At 41.8% G+C, this 21,238-nt stretch overlaps 1 protein-coding gene across 1 annotated transcript; it reads left to right on the top strand.

Annotated features, from left to right (window-relative positions):
• Positions 1-201: 201 nt before the first annotated feature.
• On the top strand, positions 202-20,560 carry Eif2s2 (eukaryotic translation initiation factor 2 subunit beta). Its single transcript, XM_090352191.1, has 9 exons — positions 202-380; positions 7,856-8,033; positions 9,287-9,390; positions 14,682-14,817; positions 16,035-16,135; positions 16,631-16,779; positions 18,270-18,326; positions 19,569-19,654; positions 20,090-20,560. The coding sequence occupies exons 1-9, from the start codon at positions 366-368 to the stop codon at positions 20,263-20,265; spliced, it is 1,002 nt and encodes a 333-aa protein (XP_090208317.1). The 5' UTR covers positions 202-365; the 3' UTR covers positions 20,266-20,560.
• The last annotated feature ends 678 nt before the right edge of the window (positions 20,561-21,238 follow it).

Here is a 21,238-nt window from a genome sequence, read left to right as displayed (position 1 = left end):
CATCAGAACCCAGCTGGGACTTCGCCTGGGCGACTCGCACAACCTTCGGACATCCGCTGCGCAGGCGCCCGTCTCCCGCGGGCAAACTACAGGTCCCAGCATGCATAGCGCCGCGGCGTCTCCTGGTAACTCGCGCCACACGAAGTGCGCAAGGTTGGCTCTTTCGCGCGCCTGCGCCTCAGCCAGTCCCGCGCAGGCGCACTTCCAACGGGAGGAAGGAGGGCGGGGTGTCGTTTCCTTTCGCTGATGCAAGAGGCTAGTGCGGTCCTGGGTGAAGTATCGGCCGGAGCTTCGCTGCTGCCGCCTGGGCCTGAAGCTGATCTGTCTTACTTCCCGTCGGTGCCGAACCCACTCGAACCACAGCCATGTCCGGGGACGAGGTGAGAGACTGAATCCGGAGCTCGGGTTAAGGACTGAGGAAGCCGAACCCACCCCAGTGTGGGAAACCGGGCCTGCGGCCTAGCGGTCGCGGCCGCCATGTGGGGCAGCCGGGCCTAAACGGTCGAGAGCGGCGGAGCCGGCTAGAGCTCGGGGTGGGCAGGCCGGGGCGCACCGCGCTGTCCTGTGGGCGACGGCGCCGAGGCCAGCCTCTACTGGGATGGCGTTTCGAGAGTGGCGGGCCCACGTTGACTCTCCCTCCCCGTGGGGCTCGAGTCCCCAGTTAGCGCCCCAACTGAACTGGCTTGGGATGGGCGACGCCAGAATTTTTACCCTGTGGACCCTTGTGGCGGCAGCTCGGCTCCCCTGCGCGCCCGGGGTAGGAACTTTGTAGGCTGGCGTTTTCAGGGCAGGTATCCCGCCCTTCTCCTCCTCCCGAGAGAATAATGCCTTTTGAGGGGCCAAGGTGGTGGGAACGGAGGAACTTTTCCCTTCCCGGAAAGTTTCCAGGCAGGAGTCCTCGGCTCCCAGCGACGTAAGCGGGAAGTGTGAATGCGAGGCTGGCTGAATCTTCTTCACCCTTCGGGGCTTGGAGCTCAGCAAATTTATGATTTGTCCTGGTTCGTGTAAAAAAAAAAAATCAAACGACTTGAAGTTGCTTATTAATGGGGGTAGAGCCCTCTCCCTACCCCTCAGGGGAAAAAAAATTCTAGGAAGAATTTATAATTCATTCAGAGAAAATTAAGGAATTTTTGGTTGTTTTTCCCCCCTGGAGGGCGCTCCAAACTCTCATTTGATTCTCATAACTATACGTTGTTCCCATTTTAGAGATAGGAAAAGTGAGGCTCACAGAGATGTATATTTGCCCACAACGAACGTCTAGGTGGCTGAGCTACAATTTCAGACCTATCTTAAATTCCTCCCCATTGGTTGACTAGGGAAGCTTTGGGTGTTTTGGAAAAAACAAGACTTGAGGGGGGAACAGTTGGTACTTGTAAGAAGTTCATGGTGACATTGGTCTATGCTACTGTATTAGCGTTTTATTTCTGCTTGTGTTTCAAACTTACAACTTTTAGCAGATAGCTACTCAAATGTAGTTCAAATAACTGGTATTCTGTGTGTAAGGTTCACAGCGTTATAAAATGTAAGAAACCAGCTGTCATGAGGGAGAAACTACTGGTCTAAAGAAGAAATAAGGCCATTAACATAGTGATTTGGGCGACTGAAGAAATCAGTTTTGGTAACCAGGTTTTCAGAGATAGGGAATGAATGAATACACTACCAAAGGATGAAACAAATTTTTTTTTTTTTTTTGGCCAAGCAGAAAGGCAGCATCAGCATTCCAGCAGTGGACTTTGGAAGCCAATTAAGTATTGTCCAGCTTAGCATTTCTGGGAGGATCTATCAGTACTTTGTTTTATAGATAGAAAAGTAGGGTCTGGGGAAGCTAACTTGTAGGTTACATAGCAAGGGACTAGAACCCGTGGCTTTGGCTTTACTGTCAGGCGGAATATATTACATATAGAATTTTAAGAATAGGATGTAGGTTCTGGTTTCATGTAGTATAGTTAACATAAGCATTCTAAGGAAAATTCCCTAACTTCTAATTACAGATTCATGATGACCAAATGAAAATGTAGAGTTGGAAGTGATTTATAAAATGTCAAGATCTTCCCCAAGTGGAAGTTATTCTCACTGGCAGCCAAGTTAGAATATGAAAGAGTTCACTATTAAAAGAAAGTTATGGGGTTGGGAATGTAGCCTAGTGGTAGAGGGCTTGCCTGGTGTGCACGAAGCCCTGGATTTGATTCCTTGGTTCCACATACACAGAAATAGCCAGAAATGATGTTATGGCTTGAGTGGTAGAACACTAGCCTTGAGAAAGCTCAAGGACATTGCCTGATCCTGAGTTCAAACCCCAGGACTGGCACAAAAAAAAACCACCCAAAAATATAATTATGGGTTGTTGTGCTTTTTGGGGGGGAGTGGAAGGGCAGTCCTGGGGCTTGAGGCTAGCCCTCTACCATTTGAGCCACTTTCTGCTTTTCTGTTTATGTGGGACTGAGGAATCTGATCCAGGGCTTTGTGTACACTAGGCAAGCATTCTACCACTAAGCCACATTCCCTGTGCTTTTTTTTTTAAATTAAAGGTGATATATTGACATAGGTTGTGTGGGGATTATAAGACTTGAACTTGGCCTAGGCTCTGTCCCTGAGCTCTTCAGCTCAAGGCTACCATCCTACCTCTGGGCCTGGGTGTTGTCCCTAAGCTCTTCAGCTCAAGACTACCACCCTACCCTTAAGCCAAGCCCCACTTCCCAGTTTTTTAGAGGTTAATTGCAGATAAGAGTCTCAAGTCCTTTTGTACCCAGGCTGGCTTGATCCTGGATCTCAGCCTCCTGAGTAACAAGGATTACGTGAGCCACCATGCCTAGGGGGTTGTTTATCTTTTTAAACAAGACAGTTAAGCCAAAACATGATCATCTAGGCAATTTTTTATTTTATAATTGTAGTAACATTATTTGATGTGGAGATTCTATGGCCCATGTTGACCTCAAACTTTCCTTGCCTAAGCCTCCTGAATGTTAGGATTATAGGTAAATACACTGTAACTAGTATTAGATAATTAAAAACAAACTGGGGGTTGGAGAGCATTAGCCAGTGAGCAAAAGCATCAGGTACCAAGTTTGAGGCCCAGCCTTAGATAATTCAGTTAGTTGTTGTTTGATCTGAAATATACTACTAGGTCCCATTCACAAGGTGATAGACTTGGGTTTACACACCATATACTTAAGGTACTTTTGCAAAAGTTTTTGCACTAAAAAGTTTTGGGCTGAAAATAGAAATGGCCTTGTACAAAGCATAGACAGATACAAAAACATGTCCTAGAGTCCTATCACCCAGAGGTGAAAGTGCTGTATTTTACTACTGGAAGGAATTTTAAGTTAGTGCCTTGTTTCTTTCTTGGTTCTTTTTGATTGATACTTGTCTTCCAAATATAGTGTAGCCAATGGGTTGGTTTCCTGGTAAAGATGAATGAAGGAAGGCCATTTGATTTAAGACCTTAGGGCTATTGTCAGGATCCTTTTAGGTATTATCCTTTTTTCCTTCCCTCTCAAACACAAGAAGTAGAAAATGGAAACTAACTTTTGAAGTTTTTTTTTATGGTTCTGGGGCTTGGACTCAGGCCCCAGCACTATCCCTGAGCCTCCTGTCACAATGCCACTTCTGGCCTTTTCTATATGTGGTACTGAGGAATTGAACCCAGGCTTCATTGAATGCTAGGCAAGCACTCCACCACTAAGCTACATTACTAGCCCACTTTTTTTCAAGCCCACTGGGGCTTGAACTCGCCCTGAGCACTGTCTTTGGTCTTTCTCAAGGCTAGAGCTCTACCCCTTGAGCCACAACACCACTTCCAGCTTTTTCTATGTATGTGGTACCAAGGAATTGAACCTGGGCCCCAAGCCCACTTTTGAAGTTTTTTGTAAGCTTAAAAAAACAAACAAAACAACAACAAAAAAACCAAGCCGGCATGATGGGTCATGCCTGTAATCCTAGCTACCCAGGAAGCTGAGATCTGAGGGTCAAGGTTCAAAGCCAGCCTGGGCACAAAAGGACCTGAGATTATCAAATTAATCTCTAGAACACTGGAAGTGGGGTTTGGCTGAAGAGTAGGGAGGTAGGTAGTCTTGAGCTTAAGAGCTCAGGGACGGTGCCCAGGTGGAGTTCAAGCCCCATGACCCTCCAAAACAAACACACAAACAAATAAACAAAAAACCTAAGCTAGGCTCAGTGGTTCTTGCCTGTAATCCTAGCTACTCAAGAGGCTGAGATCTGATGATTGAGGTTCAAAGCCAGCTCAACACTAGGGCTGGGGGACAGCGCCCAGGCCCAGAGTTCAAGCCCCAGTGACCCACCCCTAAAAAAAACACAAAACACCTCAGTAATTGCTTGCTTCTCAAACCCAGACTAGTCTCAAAGAATATTTGTAATAAATTCAGTCCCCAGGATTGGCAAATTAAAAAAAAAAAAGAGAGCCAGGAAGAAGTCAATCTCCACAGCTGATCTACTAATTATTTTACTCCAGTTCTGTAACCTTCAAAGAAGTAGCTACATTTCATCCTCATTCTTAAAATACGGAGACTTGGCAAAATGAGATTGCACTTGAGGCACTACAGATTTGGTTCTGGCAAAGCTTGCAATCCATTTATTACATTTTATTCACACATCAGACTCCCTGGGATATTAACAGCCTTTTTACTATTACTCTTTAGCAAAAAGGACCATGGGAGGGATCCTAAAACGTAGATGATAGCTTCATAAGTGTTTTCTGACCCATGAAAAACATTCTTATTTTAGATGTACAAGTATATAAATTTTAGCCTTTTAAAGGGTACTAATGAAGGAATCATACTAAAATTGTTGACATCTCTTCAAATTACTACCTCTGGGTATTTATATTTATATATTCCTTGTCTCATTGTATTCATGTAAAGTTGTTTCAAGGTGACTCATGCCTGTAAACCTAGCTTCTCAGGAAGCTAAGCTCATCTGAGGATCAAGGTTCAAAGCCACCCTGAGAAGCAAAATGCTAGAAGTAGAGCTGTGGCTCAAGTAACAGAAAACTAGCTTTAAGTAGAAAAAAAAAAAACTAAGGGGCAGTACCCAGGCAACTTGATTCAAGCCCCACAAGTGGCATTTTTTAAAGCTTATTTATAAATAAGTATAGCAGAGATTCCAAGAAGAACTTCCAAAACACAAGTTCCTATCAATCTTCACTAAAAACTATTGCTTTTTATGATGTTCATGATGGGCTTGGGGGTGGATGTATGCAATTCCAACATTGGTGAGGCTGCTGAAGAACTGTCAGGAGTTGAAGGCCAGCCTGGGCTATATATGAAGTTTCAAATAAAGATATATAGTGAAACTGCTTCAAAAGAAATTTTACATCATCAGGTGAATTTATTACAAATATTCTTTGAGGCTAGTCTGGGTTTGAGAAGCAAGCAATTACTGAGGTGTTTTGGTTTTTTGGGGGTGGGTCACTGGGGCTTGAACTCTGGGCCTGGGCGCTGTCCCCCAGCCCTACCCTTTGAGCCACAACACCGCTTCCTATTTTCTAGTAGTTAATTGGAGATAAGAGTCTCACGAACTTTAGTGTTTCTCTATATGTGGTACCAAGGAATCGAGCGCAGGTCACTGTGTATGCTAGGCAAGCACTTTAACCACTAAGCCAAATTCCCAGCCCTCTTCCTGACTCTTCTGTCTTTGAAGAGTCATTGTTCTTCAGATGGACTCATTTACACAAATACCCATTTGCACAACTGGATTATTAAGAGAGAATAACCAAAATGTATAAAACTTCCTGAGTGCCTTGCAAGTATTTCTCTACTGGCTAAGGACAGTAACTTCCTTATCTTATTGCAGACAATAGTTTAGTCTTAGTCAATTGTTTCCTTAATATATTTGGAATAAAAGGGAATTTAAATGAACTATTAGAATCTTGAGTTTCAAGATATGCCGAGGAAATGAAATTACTTTGGTTAAAGAAGTTTATAGTAATAGGAATTAGAGATTCTTTGTGGACTATAAAAAACTACAATTATAGTTGCAGAGATAATTGAAAAAGTCTTACATTTATTCATTGGATCCAATAATTTAGTTTGTTTGTTTTGGCAGTATTGGAACGTGAACTTAGGTCTTCTACTTGCTAAGCAATAATCTACCACTTGAGCTTAGCCCCTAGCCTTTCTTGACTTCTAGTTATTTTTTGATAGGATATCAAGTTTTTTCTCAGACAGGCCTGGACCATGTTCCTCCCTCATTTGCCTCCTGTGTAGCCTGTGCCACAGGCATGTGCCATTATGAATAGCTTATTGGTTTAGAGCGTCTCACTAATATTTTTCCCAGGTTGACCTTGAACTGCAATCCTCCAGATTGCTACCAAGCATAGTAGGCATGTACCACCATTCTCAGCCTGGTTTAATATTGGCTCTGCCACTTATCCCCATTGTACAGAGGAGTCATGAGATAACACAAGTCTCAGGAAGATTCAGTATTTGAATCTAGACACTTGGGCTTCAGGCCTGAACTTTTGGTCACTACCCAGTCTATAAGCAGCAGATGCTAAATGTAAGCAGTATAGAAAATGAGCAAGATTGATAAGGATCTCAGGGGGGGAAAAGTACTTGGGATTAAATGCAATTATGTTTGATTTAAAGGCTTATTCCTTATAGTGGACATTCAAATGAAAATAATTGAACCATTTACATTCTGCTGAAAGAGTAAAAGTTTGTCTTACAGGTTGCCATGGGTTTCCTTTAAAGTTAAAATTTGTCTGAACTAAAAGATGAATTTTTTAAAAAAATCAGATCAAGCCAGTTGCTTAGTGACTCACGCCTGTAATGCTTGCTACTCAGGAGGCTGAGATCTGAATGGAATCTGAAGATCATGATTCAAAGCCAGCCCATGCAGGAAAATGCATGAGATTCTTATTTTCAGTTAATCACTTAAAAGCCTAGAACTGATACTGTGATTCAAAGTGAGAGTGCTAGTCTTTTTTTCCCCCCTTCTTTTTTGTTGGTTGTGAGATTTGAACTCTGGGCCTGGATGCTGTCCCTGAGCTCTTCAGTTCAAGGCTACTGCCCTACCCCTTGAGCCACAGTGCCACTTCCGGTTTTCTAGTGCTTGCTTTGAACTTCGATCCATAAATGCCTGCATATTGTAACTAGAATTACAGGTGTGAGCCACCAGTGCCCACATTACTTTACCTTTTTATATTTAGATATATTTTATTATTGTTAAAGTGTATAGAGGTGTTTTTTTACTTTTTTAGAAATCTCTTTGACTTTTGTGTGCGTGCACATGTGTTCATGTGCTTGCATGTGCGTGCATGTGTGCGCGCTAATCTTGGGGCTTGAACTCAGGGCCTGAGCACTGTCCTTGGACTTTCTCAAGCCTAGAGCTCTACAACTTGAGCTTCAGCACCACTTCCAGCTTTTTTCTATGTACGTGGTACCGAGGAATCGAACCTGGGTCTTTGTGCATGCTAGGCAAGCACTCTACCACTAAGCCAAACTCCCGGCCCCTCTCCCTGACCTTTTTGTTGAAGACTATTGCCCTACCACTTGAGGTATAGCTTCAGCTCCATTTTGACTAATGGACTTCCTTGCCTGTGATCCTCAGATCTCTGCCTGGTATATAGGGACACAAGTTCTTTTTTTTTTTTGCCAGTCCTGGGCTTGAGCTCAGGGCCTGAGCACTGTCCTTGGACTTTTTCTATGTATGTGGTAGGAATCAAACTCCAGTCTTCGTACATGCTAGGCAAGCATTCTACCACTAGGCCAAACTCCCGGCCCCCCAAATACTACTTCTAAAGAGTATGCTTTCTGAGAATAAAGCTTATTTGAAATGTGAACATTGCTTAAAAAAAAAGTAATAACCTCTTGGTTCTTTCTTCTATTGTCTTTTAAAGATGATTTTTGATCCTACTATGAGCAAGAAGAAAAAGAAGAAGAAGAAGCCTTTCATGTTAGATGAGGAAGGGGATGCCCAGACAGAAGAAACACAGCCCTCTGAAACAAAAGAAGTGGAACCAGAACCAACTGAAGACAAAGATGTGGAAGCAGATGAAGAAGATAGTAGGAAAAAAGGCAAGTGGTTAATGGCAGATTCTCTATCCTGGAAACCTTGGTTCTCTTAGTGATATAGATTTTGTATAGTCAATGACTTCTCAGTCTGATGAGGCCATTCAATTAACTTCATCAGCTGTCTATGTGCACTGAATCTTGCCGTGTAGGCTTGTAGGAAAATTCCCAAGTTGCAAAGATGACTTCATCATTTCAGGGCTGATTTTCCAGTCTGACCTGTCAGGTCTCCTCCAGTTTTAATGATAGTATACACCAAAAGACATAGGACCAAGGTAGTGTTTTGTTTTAGCCAGTCTGAAAATATACATGAAAAATTATTATAGTCCCTAATATGGCTTAGGCATTAGTTTGGGTTTTTCACCCAAGATGTGCTATTCACAAAATTTGTCCATTTACGAGAAATAAATGATTCAGTAAACATAAGTTGCAGTAAATATAAGACTGCTGGAATAGAGAAAACTGACATTCCTTGAGTAAATACCAGGCGTGTGTCTTGCACATGTGTCTTCAGCTCAAGGCTACTGTCCTACCCCTTGAGACCCAGCATCACTTCCTGTTTTCTAGTGGTTAATTGAAGGTAAGAGTTCTCACAGAATTAAGATTTTAGTGCCCAGGCTGGCTTTGAACTGCGATCCTCAGATCTCAGCCTCCTGAGTAGCTAGGATTACAGGCATGAGCCTTTGCTCTTGGTGCATAAAATAATTTATAAGGACTTTTGGTGATTGATTCAGTAAAACATTTTGCCTAGGATTTATTTGAGCAAGGCTTATCCTCTTACTATTTGAAAGGGATAATAGACAAGTTAAATTGGTAGAGATTGCCCCAGTTGGAGTGAAGAAAATGTATTAGCAGCCAAAAGACAACTAACCCAACTTAACAGGATTAGAGACAAGAACTGATTGGGCTCATGGGATGACTTGGCCTTAAGAGACTACACATATACACTAGGAGTTGAAGTTCAATAGAGCTGGAGCAGGGGATTGTGGTAGTGGAGTGTGTGGGGGGTTATTGAGGATAGGCAGAAGTAAATAGATAAATCTGAGGTCTTGAATTGTGCTAGTGCTTTGATCTTGTTCGGAAACAGTAAAGAATGGTATACTTAAATTACTAAATATTCTCACCACAGACGCTTAGTCATAGTGTTTTTTAGAAACTCTGTAACCTCTGGTTGGGAAGAACTGCTAGGAGTTGGCATAACAAAACAATTTGAAGCATTACTTCTTGTAAGTTAATAATGATACCCAATCAATTTTTAGATGCTTCTGATGATCTCGATGATTTGAACTTCTTTAATCAAAAGAAAAAGAAGAAAAAAACAAAAAAGATATTTGATATTGATGAAGCGGAAGAAGGTGTAAAGGTAGTATTGCTTTCTTGTTGAAGGTAAAACTTGACCTCTTAAAAGGTTGCTTGCTAATGGCTGTTTCTCCCTCTTTTATCTCCTAATAGCTTTTCTTACATCCATAAGTACTTAATCATCACTGTTAAAGACATTTTCTTAAAAGTTTACATCTTACATGTAATGCATCATCATACATGCTACTGAGATAATGATAAAATTCCCAGGCGCGGTGGCTCATACCTGTAATCCCAGCTACTCAGGAGGCTGAGATCTGAGGATCACGGTTGTTCAGAGCCAGCCCTGAAAGCATTAAAGAACGTGAGACCTAGTTCCAGTTACTAGAAAACAGGAGGTGGTGCTGTGGTTCAAGGGGTAGTGCAGTAGCCTTGAGCTGAAAAAGTCAGAGACAGGGCCCAGACTCAGAGTTCAAGCCCTACCTCACCCCCACCCTCACCCCCCAAAAAATGCTAGCTATACTGATGTTTATCTGTGAAACATCTTGTAGAACAAATATTTCTAGTTTTGTTGTTAAGCTTTTCCTAGCAGCAAAGAATGAGCTTCCAGACTATGATGGCTGACATTGAAACTAAACTACCCAGACTAATCTGTGGAGTTCTCTCCTTTTTTTTTTTTTTGCCAGTCCTAGGGCTTGAACTCAGGGCCTGAGCACTCTCCTTGGGCTTTTTCAAGGCTGGAGCTCTATCACTTGAGCCACAGCACAACTTCTGGCTTTTTCTATGTATGTGGTACTGAAGAATCGAACCTGGGTCTTCGTGCATGCTAGGCAAGCACTCTACCACTAGGCCGAATTCCTGGCCCCAAGTTCTCTTTTCTTGTAGTGACTTTAGACCCTGTAATTGTCTCTCAGATTCATTTCAGTTCAAATTATCTTAAAAAATCTTTCAAATAGGAAGTAGATAGCTGGGTAAAGGTGAAATGGAGGATGGATGGAAGAAGGAGTCAGAAGTCTCTTGTCTCCTCCTACCCGAGAACTATTTTTTTCATTTCATTTATTAGGCAGTACTGGATATTGAACTCAGAGCGCTGTATATGCTAGGCAAATACTGTCACTTGTGTCATGTCCCAGCCTTTTTTCTCTTATTTGTCTCACTAACTGCCCAAGAGGGCTTTGAATTCCTCCTGCTTCTGCCTCCCTAGTAGCTGTGATTACAGGTGTGCATTAACTTGAACTACCATTAAAAAAAACTAAGAGGGGCCAGGAGTTTGGCCTAGTGGTAGAGTGCTTGCCTAGCATGCACGAAGGCCCAGGTTCGATTCCTCGGTACCACATACATAGAAAAAAGCCAGAATTGGTGCTGAAGCTCAAGTGGTAGAGCTAGAGCTCTAGCCTTGAGAAAGTCCAAGGACAGTGCTCAAGCCCTGAGCTCAAGCCCAAGACTGGCCAAAAAAAAAAACAACAAAAAACGATAGAGGAATCACTTTAGCAGAGCACATATAGCCATTAAAAAATTAAAAATCAATTTTTTCATATGTATGTATTCACGGAAAAGAGCAGGAACAAACAAACACATACATACATATCTATTTCATTTAATATCCTCTTCAGAAATCTTTCTTTCTTTTTTTTTTTGCCAGTCCTGGTCTTAAGCTCAGGGCCTGAGCACTGTCCTTGGGCTTTCTCAAGGCTAGAGCTCTACCCTTTGAGCCTCAGCACCATTTTCGGCTTTTTTTCTGTGTGTGTACTGAGGAATCGAACCTGCGTCTTTGTGCATGCTAGTCAAGCATGCTACCACTAGGCTAAACTCCCGGTCCCCAGAAATTTTTCTTTCATAAAGAAAAACTCAAGGTATATCCTGCATGTGACAGGACATTTATACGTCTATTATAGAGTTTGGGGAATAGTGCTGTAATTTTTTTTTTTTTTTTTGCCCTGGGCCTTGGGCTCAGGGCCTGAGCACTGCTCTTGGGCTTTCTCAAGGCTGGAATTCTACTACTTGATCCTCAGCACCACTTCTGGCTTTTTTTTTTCCTATATATGTGGTACTGAGGAATCGAACCCAGGTCTTTTGTGCATGCTAGGCAAGCACTCTACCACTAGGCCAAAATCCTGGCCCCCAGCCCCATTTTTTATGACAAGTGTGTATTGGTGATTACAGTGAGTCAGGCATTGTTTGCTATTTGCTAATATACTGAAATGAATATTTTTCCTATTTCCAAAGAAACCAGTTCAGGGATAATTTAGAATACCTTTGAAGGTGGTTATTTTACTTGGGTGCATCACTACCCCTTGTTTGGGAATTCTTTTCTTGGTGTTATTGTAGAGAAATGGAAAAAAAAAAAAAAAGCTCAGATTTTACTGAGTAAATAAGGCTTAAATATAGATAATAAAGTGACATGAGATGTGCTACAGAAAGTTAGTTAATAATTTTCTCCAGTAGCTTTTTTCCTGAAATGTTGCTGGTAAGCTCTACTTCTATTGTTTGGAATATTTATTTTCTTCATGACTGAAACTACAGGTTAAAGAGGTATCCCCGGTCATCAACCAAGAAAGGTATGGACAGCAAGTGCATTTTGTGTCTTTTTTTTTTTTTTTTTTTTAAGTCGTGGGGCTTGAACTCTGGGCTTGGGCACTGTCCCTGAGCTCCTCAGCTCAAGACTAGTCTATCACTTGAGCTAGTGGTTAATTGGAGATGATTCTCACAGGCTTTATAGTGCCAAGTTGGCTTTGAGCCTTGATCCTCAGATCTCAGCCTCCTGAGTAGGATTATAGGCGTAAGCCATAGCGCAGCTGTGTTTGTTTTGTTTTGTTTTGCCAGTCCAAGAGCTTGAACTCAAGCTCTACACTTGAGCCATAGCACTATTTCCAGCCTTTTCTGTGTATGTGGTACTAAGCAATTGAACCCAGGTCTTCGTGCATGCTAGGCAAGCACTCTACCACTAGATCAAACTCCCGCCCTCGGGCTGGGTTTTTGAACAACCTTGAAAAACATTTTTTGCTATTCTCTACCTTCTTCTGTATCCGCTTTGCCTCAGTTGGGCTTTGGGGGGCTGGTAAAGGCATATATGGAACTAGAAGCTGGATAATGTAAACTGATTTATAGTCATTTTTTTTTAAGTTTTAATATATCAGGATAAAATAAAATGAAGAACCATTTTTCCTACTTCAGAAATGGAGTACAGAACTTGTATATTCTTCTTTCTTCCTTTTTTTTTGCCAGTCCTGGGGCATGAACTCAATGCCTGCACACTGTCCCTGCACTTCTTTTGCTTGTGCTCTACCACTTACGGAGCCACCACACCATTTCTGGCCATTTCTGGTGATACTTAGGAATCAAACTTAGGACTTTATGTGTGCTAGCCAAGCACTCTACCATAAAGCCACATTCCCAGCCCTATATTTATTATTTCTAAGCTTCTCAATTACTCTCATTTTGTATATTTAATCAATAGCTGCTTTCAGGTTTGTGTGGTATCTAGCCAATACAAAAAGCTGATTCATGTGACATCAGACTGTACAGTTGAATTTGAAATCACAAGTTTTATTTACTCCCATTCAGCTTTTCTTTTGATAAGATTTCTGAAGTTATTGTAGCCATGTCACAATAACAGTTCAGTAAATAGGCACACAAAATTGGTTGACAGTACTCTTGGGATAGGAATTAAACTGGTCAAAGAGGGTGCTTGGACTCATCTCAAGGGTTTAATGTGCCCTTTTGTCCATGACTGCAACAACTAATGTTGGGGTCAAGTTGTACCTTGTCTATACATACTCACTTAATTCCTTTTAAGTTCTGCCTTTTGTGATGTATTGAAATGATGCTTAAAGACATACCAGTTTGGTGTCATGCTAATATGGTATAAGAAGTGTTTCAGACTGGGAGTTTGGCCTAGTGGTAGAGTGTTTGCCTAGCATGCATGAAGACCTGGGTTCAATTCCTCGGTACCACATACATAGAAAAAAGCCAGAGTGGTGCTGAGGCTCAAGTGGTGGAGCTCTAGCCTTGAGAAAGTCCAAGGACAGTGCTCAGGCCCTGAGCTCAAGCCCAGGACTGGCAAAAAAAAAAAAGTATCATCTTTTTTTCCCTGGTTCTTACATTCTCACAGTCAGAGTATTGTTGTTTGTTTGTTTGTTTGTTTTTGTTTTGTTGCTATTTTGTTTGTTGATTGTGGGCCTGGGCCTAGTCTCTGAGCTCTTCAGCTCAAGGTTACCACCCTATCTATTAAACCATAGTGCCAGTTAAGGAGCCAGTGGAACTGGTGGCTTTTCCCTATAATTCTATTAAATAGTCTGAGATCTGAGAATTGTGGTTTGAAGCCACCTAGGCAGGAAAGCCCATGAGACTGATTTTTATTTTTTTCTCGGTCCTAGGGCTTGAACTCTGGGCCTGGGTGCCTGTCCCTGAGCTCTATAGCTCAAGGCTACTGCCCTACCCTTTGAACTACAGCAGCACTTCCAGTTTTTTAGTGGTTAATTGGAAATAAGAGACTCTCATACTTTAGTGCCCGGACTGGCTTTGAACCATGATCCTCAGATATCAGCCTCCTAAGTATCTTGAATTAATCACCAAAAAGCTGGAAGTGGAGCTATGGTTCAAGTCGTAGAATGCCAGCCTTGAACAGTCGTGAGACTTCAACTCTGGGCCTGGACATTGCTCCTGGGCTCTTCAGCTCAAGACTACCACCCTACGTCTTGAGCCTCAGCACTACTTCCAGTTTTCTGGTGGTTAATTGGAGATAAGAGTGTCTTAGACTTTAATGCCCGGGCTGGCTTTGAACCATGATCCTCAGATTTCAGCCTCCGAGTAGCTAGGATTACAGCTGTGAGCTACCGTGTCTATTTTATAGAATGGGAAAAATGAAGCTTGGAAAGGTACAGATATTTATCTTATAGTTCTACAGGAAGTCAGTGGCAGACAGGAATAGCTGCTTTCAAGGCTAATGGAGCATCTGGCTCCATAGTTCACAGTTTAAATGACAGAAATTCTGGGCCAGTTTGGCCTGTCTATAAAAGGCATGTATTGGGCCTGGGAGTGTAGCCTGTTGGTAGAGTGCTCACCTAGCATGCATGAAGACCTGGGTTCGATTCTTTGGTACCACATACACAGAAAAAGCCAGAAGTGGCACTGTGGTTCAAGTGGCAGAGTGCCAGCCTTGAGCAAAAAGTATCAAAGGACAGTGCCCAAACCCCAGGACTGACAAAAAAAAAGGATGCATGTATCTTTTGTAACTTTAGATTTCAATGTGATTTCTCCCCACCCCCCAAAAAAAGTGATTCTTGCCCAAGTAATTGTTTTAAAAAAAATAATGGTTCTAGGGTTGAAGTGTTGACATTTATCTAAATTTCTTAGGATCTTAAGATTGAAGGTGATGTTCAAGAGCCAGCTGAGCCAGAAGATGACCTTGATATTATGCTTGGCAATAAAAAGAAGAAAAAGAAGAATGTGAAATTCCCAGATGAAGATGAAATACTAGAAAAAGATGAAGGTAATACTGGGAATTAATAGCTTCTTGAGCACTTAGTAGGCTAGTATCCTTGCTTGGGGTTGGGTGCTTTATTTATTTTAACTTTTCCTGCTCCTTATTTTCACTGCATAATAATGAAACCTGAAAGGAATTTGTATCTTAATTTGCTAATAATTGTCAAAAGATTTCATGGAAAATTTTGATAATTACAGTAAACACATTCTGATTCAGAGTTGGGGGAAATTACTGTAACTAAATTTAAAGTATTATTAAAAAAAAAATTAAAGCCAGGTGTCTGTGGCTCAATGCTGTAATCCTATTGAGGAGGCTGAGATCTGAGGATCATGGTTCAGAGCCAGGCCGGGCACAAAAATCTGTGAGATTCTTACCTCCAGTTAACCACCAGAAAACTGGAAGTGGCACTGTATAGTTCAAGTGATAGGGCGGTAGCCTTGAGCTGAAGAGCTCAGGGACAGGTACCCAGGCCCAGAGTTCATGCCCCAAGACCAAGGGGATGGGAAAAATCAGTCTCATGGACTTTTCCTGCCTAAGTGGCTTCAAACCACAATCCTCAGATCTCAGCCTCTTTAGTAGCTAGAATTATAGGGACAAACCACCAGTTCCACTAGCTCCTTAAATGGCACTGTGACTCAAGGGATGGAGTGGTAACCTTGAGCTGAAGAGCTCAGGGACTAGGTCCAGGCCCACAGTTCAAGCCCTATGACTTACAAAAAAAGAAAAAGTAGCTGGGCACTGGTGGCCTATGCTTGTAATCCTGGCTATGCAGGTAGCTTAGATAAGAGGATCATGATTCAAAACCAGCAGGAAAGTCTATGAAGCTTTTATTTCCAGTTATGTGCCAAAAGTGAAAGCAGAGCTGTGGTTTGAATGGTAGAGCACTATTGAGTTCAAAAGCTCAAGGATAGTACCTATACTCTTTGAGTTCAAGCTCAGGCTAGTCTCATGGACCTTCCTGTCTAGGCTGGCCTTGAACAGTGATCCTCAGATCTCAGCCTCCTGCGCAGCTAGAATTACAAGCATGAGCCTCCAGCACCTTTAAGAGATTCTTTAAAAGTCATAATAGCCCCATGTATAATGAAATGGTATTGTAATGAGCCTTGGTTCCTTTGTTGTGTTAAGAATGTTGTGGAAAGCCGAGGGAAGGGCATTTCTATAGCTCTTCTCTCTCCTCTCGGTTATTGTAGCATGGTCTGCCCTTTATTCTTTGTTGTCCGTAGCTCTAGAAGATGAAGACAGCAAGAAAGACGATGGTATCTCATTCAGTAACCAGACAGGGCCTGCTTGGGCAGGCTCAGAAAGAGACTATACATATGAGGAGGTAAGATAAGTTCTGTTGAGAAAGGGCTAAGCTGGTTACGGTTACTGAAGCACCTGAATTGAAGAGACCATTAAGATACAGATTGATGAAACATACTGAGAGATCTCTGTGTCTATGCATAGTATTTCCTGAGTGTGGTAGCTTTGTAAGAATGTGACAGTCATTGTAAACTCTGTCCTCATCTGAGTTCACAAAAGGTGAAGCCCTCTGAGAATCAGGTGGGCTTTTGTGACCAAGTGGCTAATTCCTGTCCAGTTTAGGTTTGCTTATTTGGAAGTAACAAACTTTTCCATGTATCAAGTATTTTGCCATTCAAACAGAATCAGTGAGAGCTCACTGGTTTATTTAACTTCTCACAAAGGAAAACTGAGCATCCATAAAGGATAAGGTCCTACTTGGTAATGAGTTCCTGCCCTCAGAGTAGCTTCAGAAATGTAGTAATATGTGTATGTTTATTTAGTAAGAATGTATTTGAATACCACTTTATCCTTTCAGCTACTGAATCGAGTATTCAATATCATGAGGGAAAAGAATCCCGATATGGTTGCTGGAGAGAAAAGGAAATTTGTTATGAAACCACCACAGGTCGTCAGAGTAGGAACCAAGAAAACATCATTTGTCAACTTTACAGACATCTGTAAATTGTAAGTTGGTTAAGGAGAACTTTAATTACCTAGATTCTCGGTGGTGTTATAAGGACAATGTCCTTATTGTGGATTCTTGCAGATTCAAAAAGGTGTTACACAGTGTGTAGAGGTTAGATTGAGGGAAACCACAGTTCATATGTACCAGTTCTTTCAGTTTTTAGGGTCTTGGGGCTCCAGAATTGACAGAGTGACTTATTGACTTATGAACGCTGGCTAGATGGAGTAAGAGTCAAGAGTGGGAGAGGCTCACCGGTCAGGCCTTCCAAGCAGGCAGTGCTAGAATGACTTCTCACATGATTGTTGCCAGGACCCAATTGATGAGATTTCTGCTCTACTTATTACCATTATATTCTGTGCCAGAATCAGTTCCAGGTCTCTGACTGGGCCTGGCTTTCTTCAGAATACTTGTACCTTTTCTGGCAGGACAATTTTGTTCACTTACCTATCTTACTCCTTGTTTTTCAGTTTCAAAAGTGAAAGAAAGAGGTGACCCCTTGGTTTTCATTACATTTAAGCATTTGAGACTCTTTGCTGATAAAAATAGTAGTTTATATGCTCTAACCAGGAAAGCAATTAGAAGAAAGTGAAAAGGCACCTGAAAGTCCACCATGAAGAGGTGGACAGGTGGTTCTAGTGGTTCATGCCTATAGTCAGGTGGGAAGTAGGAGGCTCACACTTGGAAATCACCCAATGCCAAAAAGTTCCCAAGATCCCATCACAAGAGCTGAATGGTGGTGTGCACTTAGCATCCTAGCTGTGGTGGAAAATATAAAATAGGATTGTAGTCTAGGGCAAAAAGTTAAATTTAAAAAATAAGCAGAGCGGGCCGGGAATTTGGCCTAGTGGTAGAGTGCTTGCCTAGCATGCACAAAGACCTGGGTTTGATTCCTGGGTACCACATACATAGAAAAAGCCAAAAGTGGTGCTGTGGCTTAAGTGGCAGATTGCCAGCGGTGAGGAAAAGCCCAAGGACAGTGCTCAGGCCCTGAGTTCAAGCCCCAGGATTGACACACACACACACACACACACAAAACAGAGCTAAAAGGAGCTAGAGGTGTGACTCAAGCAGTAGAACAGTTGCCTAGCAAGCATGAAACCCTAAGTAACACAGATAATGAAACCTCCGGTATCACAAACAAAAAAGTGGACAACCTTACTTCAATACTTAATATACATATTTTTAGATAAATTGTTACTATACATATTTAAACCTATTTTTTTTTTTTTTGGCGGGGGGCAGGGAGGGGTTTCAGTCATGGGGCTTAAACTCTGGGCCTGGGCATTGTCCCATGTTTTTAGATTTTCACAGATATGTGATTCTGCTAAGCACTGAAATAATAATAAGTGGTATTATTTTGAATTCAAGTTTAAGTGAATGTTCACTGGAAATCACCTGATAGCTAATTGATAAATGAACTGGATAGATTTTCAGAGGCTGGTACAGATGTACATGAAATATGTATTTGATTTTTTTTTTTTTTTTTTAGATTACATCGTCAGCCCAAACATCTCCTTGCATTTTTATTGGCAGAATTGGGTACAAGGTAAGAAATTGTCAACAGTTAAGGACAATGAGTTCCAGTAGACATTGAAGAAGAATCACTCTTCACCTGAAAAGATTAACACAACAATCACCTGATAATCCAAGGAATTTATAGGCCAATAGGGAGTGCGGTGCCTTCATTTTTTTTTTTTTTGGTTGGTTATAGGGCTTGAACTCTGGGTCTGGGCGCTATCCCTAAGCTTTTGAGCTCTAGGCTAGCGCTCTACTAGTTGAGCCACAGCACCACTTCCTTCATTTCTATGCGAGAGCTTGGTGCTTAGGGCTAGACAGTGATAGTCATGCATACCACCATGTTTAATTTCCTGTCAATGTTAGAATGCTTCAGTCTTACTTGGAGCAAATAATAGACTTTTAAGAGAATTCTAATAACTCAGAATTTTCTTTTTTAGCACTGTGAGGTTTGAATTGCTCTTGGTAGGCAGATGTTCTCTTGAGCTCTACATCTCCAGCTCTAGAGCTAGTATTCTTTACCCTGTAAGAAGCTAGTCAAAAGTTAGAGTTTCTAAGCTAGGCAAGATGGCTCATGCCTATAATGCTAACTACTCAGGAGGCTGAGATCTGAGGATTGCTGTTCAAAGCTAGCCTGGGCACTGAAGTCCGAGAGACTCGTCTCCAGTTAACCACCAGCTCAGGGATAATGCCCAGTAATCAAGCCCCATGACGGACAAAAAAAAAAAAATTTTTTTTTTTTTTTTTTTACAGTTGAATCACCATAGCCTTTGGATCTTTATAGTTAAAGAATCATGGAGAGGTTCTAGTAACGTATTCACATATTGAAAATTTATATATATATAACTAAAGCCAATTGAGTATTTTTAACTTCCAGCTAGATTTTTTTCGGGGTGAGGGAGGGCAGTCCTGTGGCTTGAACTCAGGGCCTGAGCACTGTCCTTGGGTTTTCTCAAGGCTACAACCCTTCCACTTGAGCCACAGCACCACTCCTGGCTTTTTCTATGTATGTGGTACCAAGGATTCAAACTCGGATCTTCATGCATTGGTAGGCAAGTACTCTACCACTAGGCCAAACTCCAGCCCCTCCAGCTAGATTTTTAACCATGACTAGATCAAAATGTTTGGTTCTTAGAATGTTTACTTGTGATGGATTCCAAATCCTAGAACTCATCCTACATTACTGGGTATATTTAAAGCCATCAAAGATGTTCGAATTTGGTTTGGGGACAAGGAAAGCAGAAAATAACTGGGATATTTTTGTTCTTCATAGCGGCTCTATAGATGGTAATAACCAACTTGTAATCAAAGGAAGATTCCAACAGAAACAGATAGAAAATGTTTTGAGAAGATATATCAGTAAGTGTATAATTTGATTACTATGAAATGTTATTAGTCTGCAATGTTTTTTGGGGGGGTGGGGGGAAGAATTGTAATGAGCCTGGAAAAAGCAGGCCTGTTCTGGGGAAAATTGATAATGAAAGTGAGGTAAAAGATCTGGCTGAGTTAAGCCTGCTTACTTGTTTGGGAGCTAAAGAGAAATCTGCCTGTGATATTGGCTATAGACAACTAAAATACAATGAAGCTTCTCTTCATCCTGGAGCATTTGTAGTATTTGTTTTTTAACTTATGGTTTAATGCCAGAAGTGTTACAAATAGATGGTTTATTTTCTTGTACTAGAATTAACAGTTTAGTTAGTGATTCCCTGGTTTGGGTGTCCTAAGCTTAATGAGTAGATGTATTTCTGTACCTATCTGAGGCTTATAATGTTGTACATGTTGCTTTTTCTGCAGAGGAATATGTTACTTGTCATACATGTCGGTCACCGGACACAATCCTGCAGAAGGACACCCGACTCTATTTCTTACAGTGTGAAACTTGTCATTCTCGATGCTCTGTTGCCAGCATCAAAACCGGCTTTCAGGCTGTCACAGGCAAGCGAGCACAGCTCCGTGCCAAAGCTAACTAATTTGCTAATCACCACTGATTTTGCAAAGTGTGTTGTGGAGATTGGCTGGACAGGTTTATCATCAAAGTGGATATACCATTGTATTAAAAACAAGATAGAAAAACTGCCAAGTTCTTTGGCAGATGGTTGATCTGAAATCCTTGCAAGATGCCGATGCTCAAGCTGTTGACATACTCATTACCTACTTAACTGTCTGAAAAACGTGATGGGGTAAGGAGGTACTTTTTTAAAATCGTTCATAGACTTCTGTAAAGTGCAAGATAAATTAAAGTTATTATAACAGTGATTCTTTCAATATGGTTTGTCTTTCAGTTTTTTGGGGGTTTTTGTTGTTGTTGGATTTTTTTCCTATAAAAATGTGCTCAGTGATTTCAAAAATGAAAGGACAAGTGTATACTTGGGCTTTGTTGAGGTCTATCTTTGTCCTGACTGACGGGCAGGAACTTAAGTGTCCTCAGCTTTTGGGATATGTGGCTAGCGGAGACATGGCTTTCCATGAGAGGGTGGTTGGAGCATGAGACTGGGATAACTGCATGTTTGCATTGTCCAGAGAATGCCTCAGTTTGAATTCCTGCGTGAGGATTGCTGGTCCTACCTCACTGCCAAGTCCTCATTCCTCATGCGGTAGGTAGCAGTTCTGCAGATGGAAATACAGGTGCTAGGGATACTCTCCCCTCTTTCAAATTCTCTTCCTCATTGGCCTGCATGTCTTATAACTGGCACACTAACGCCAATTGGGCATCTGTATTGGCAAAGAAGCATTGGTATATATGCAGTGCAGGGAACTCTTCTGAGCCAAATGATGCTAGAGGAAGCTTCTCTCATCTTTAACCTTGTGTTCTGGGTTTGAGAAACACCAACCAACTTCTCAGTGTGACCATGAGAAACCAGGAGTTGCTGCTGCTTGTGTGGTGGTACCTTCAGTTCTGTCTCCTGAAGACTTGATGGAAGGTATTCTCCATTGGCACACAAG

Source organism: Megascapheus bottae, chromosome 18 (genome assembly GCF_031878675.1).
Source record: "Megascapheus bottae isolate mThoBot1 chromosome 18, mThoBot2.hap1, whole genome shotgun sequence".
NCBI classification, from domain to species: domain Eukaryota; kingdom Metazoa; phylum Chordata; class Mammalia; order Rodentia; family Geomyidae; genus Megascapheus; species Megascapheus bottae.
This window is presented reverse-complemented; position numbering and strand designations above follow the sequence as displayed.

Coding starts and splice junctions, on each gene's coding strand:
- Eif2s2 (XM_090352191.1), top strand. Junction 16,780..18,269: donor TTTACAGACATCTGTAAATT/GTAAGTTGGTTA, acceptor TTTTTTTTTTAG/ATTACATCGTCAGCCCAAAC. Junction 18,327..19,568: donor TTGGCAGAATTGGGTACAAG/GTAAGAAATTGT, acceptor TGTTCTTCATAG/CGGCTCTATAGATGGTAATA.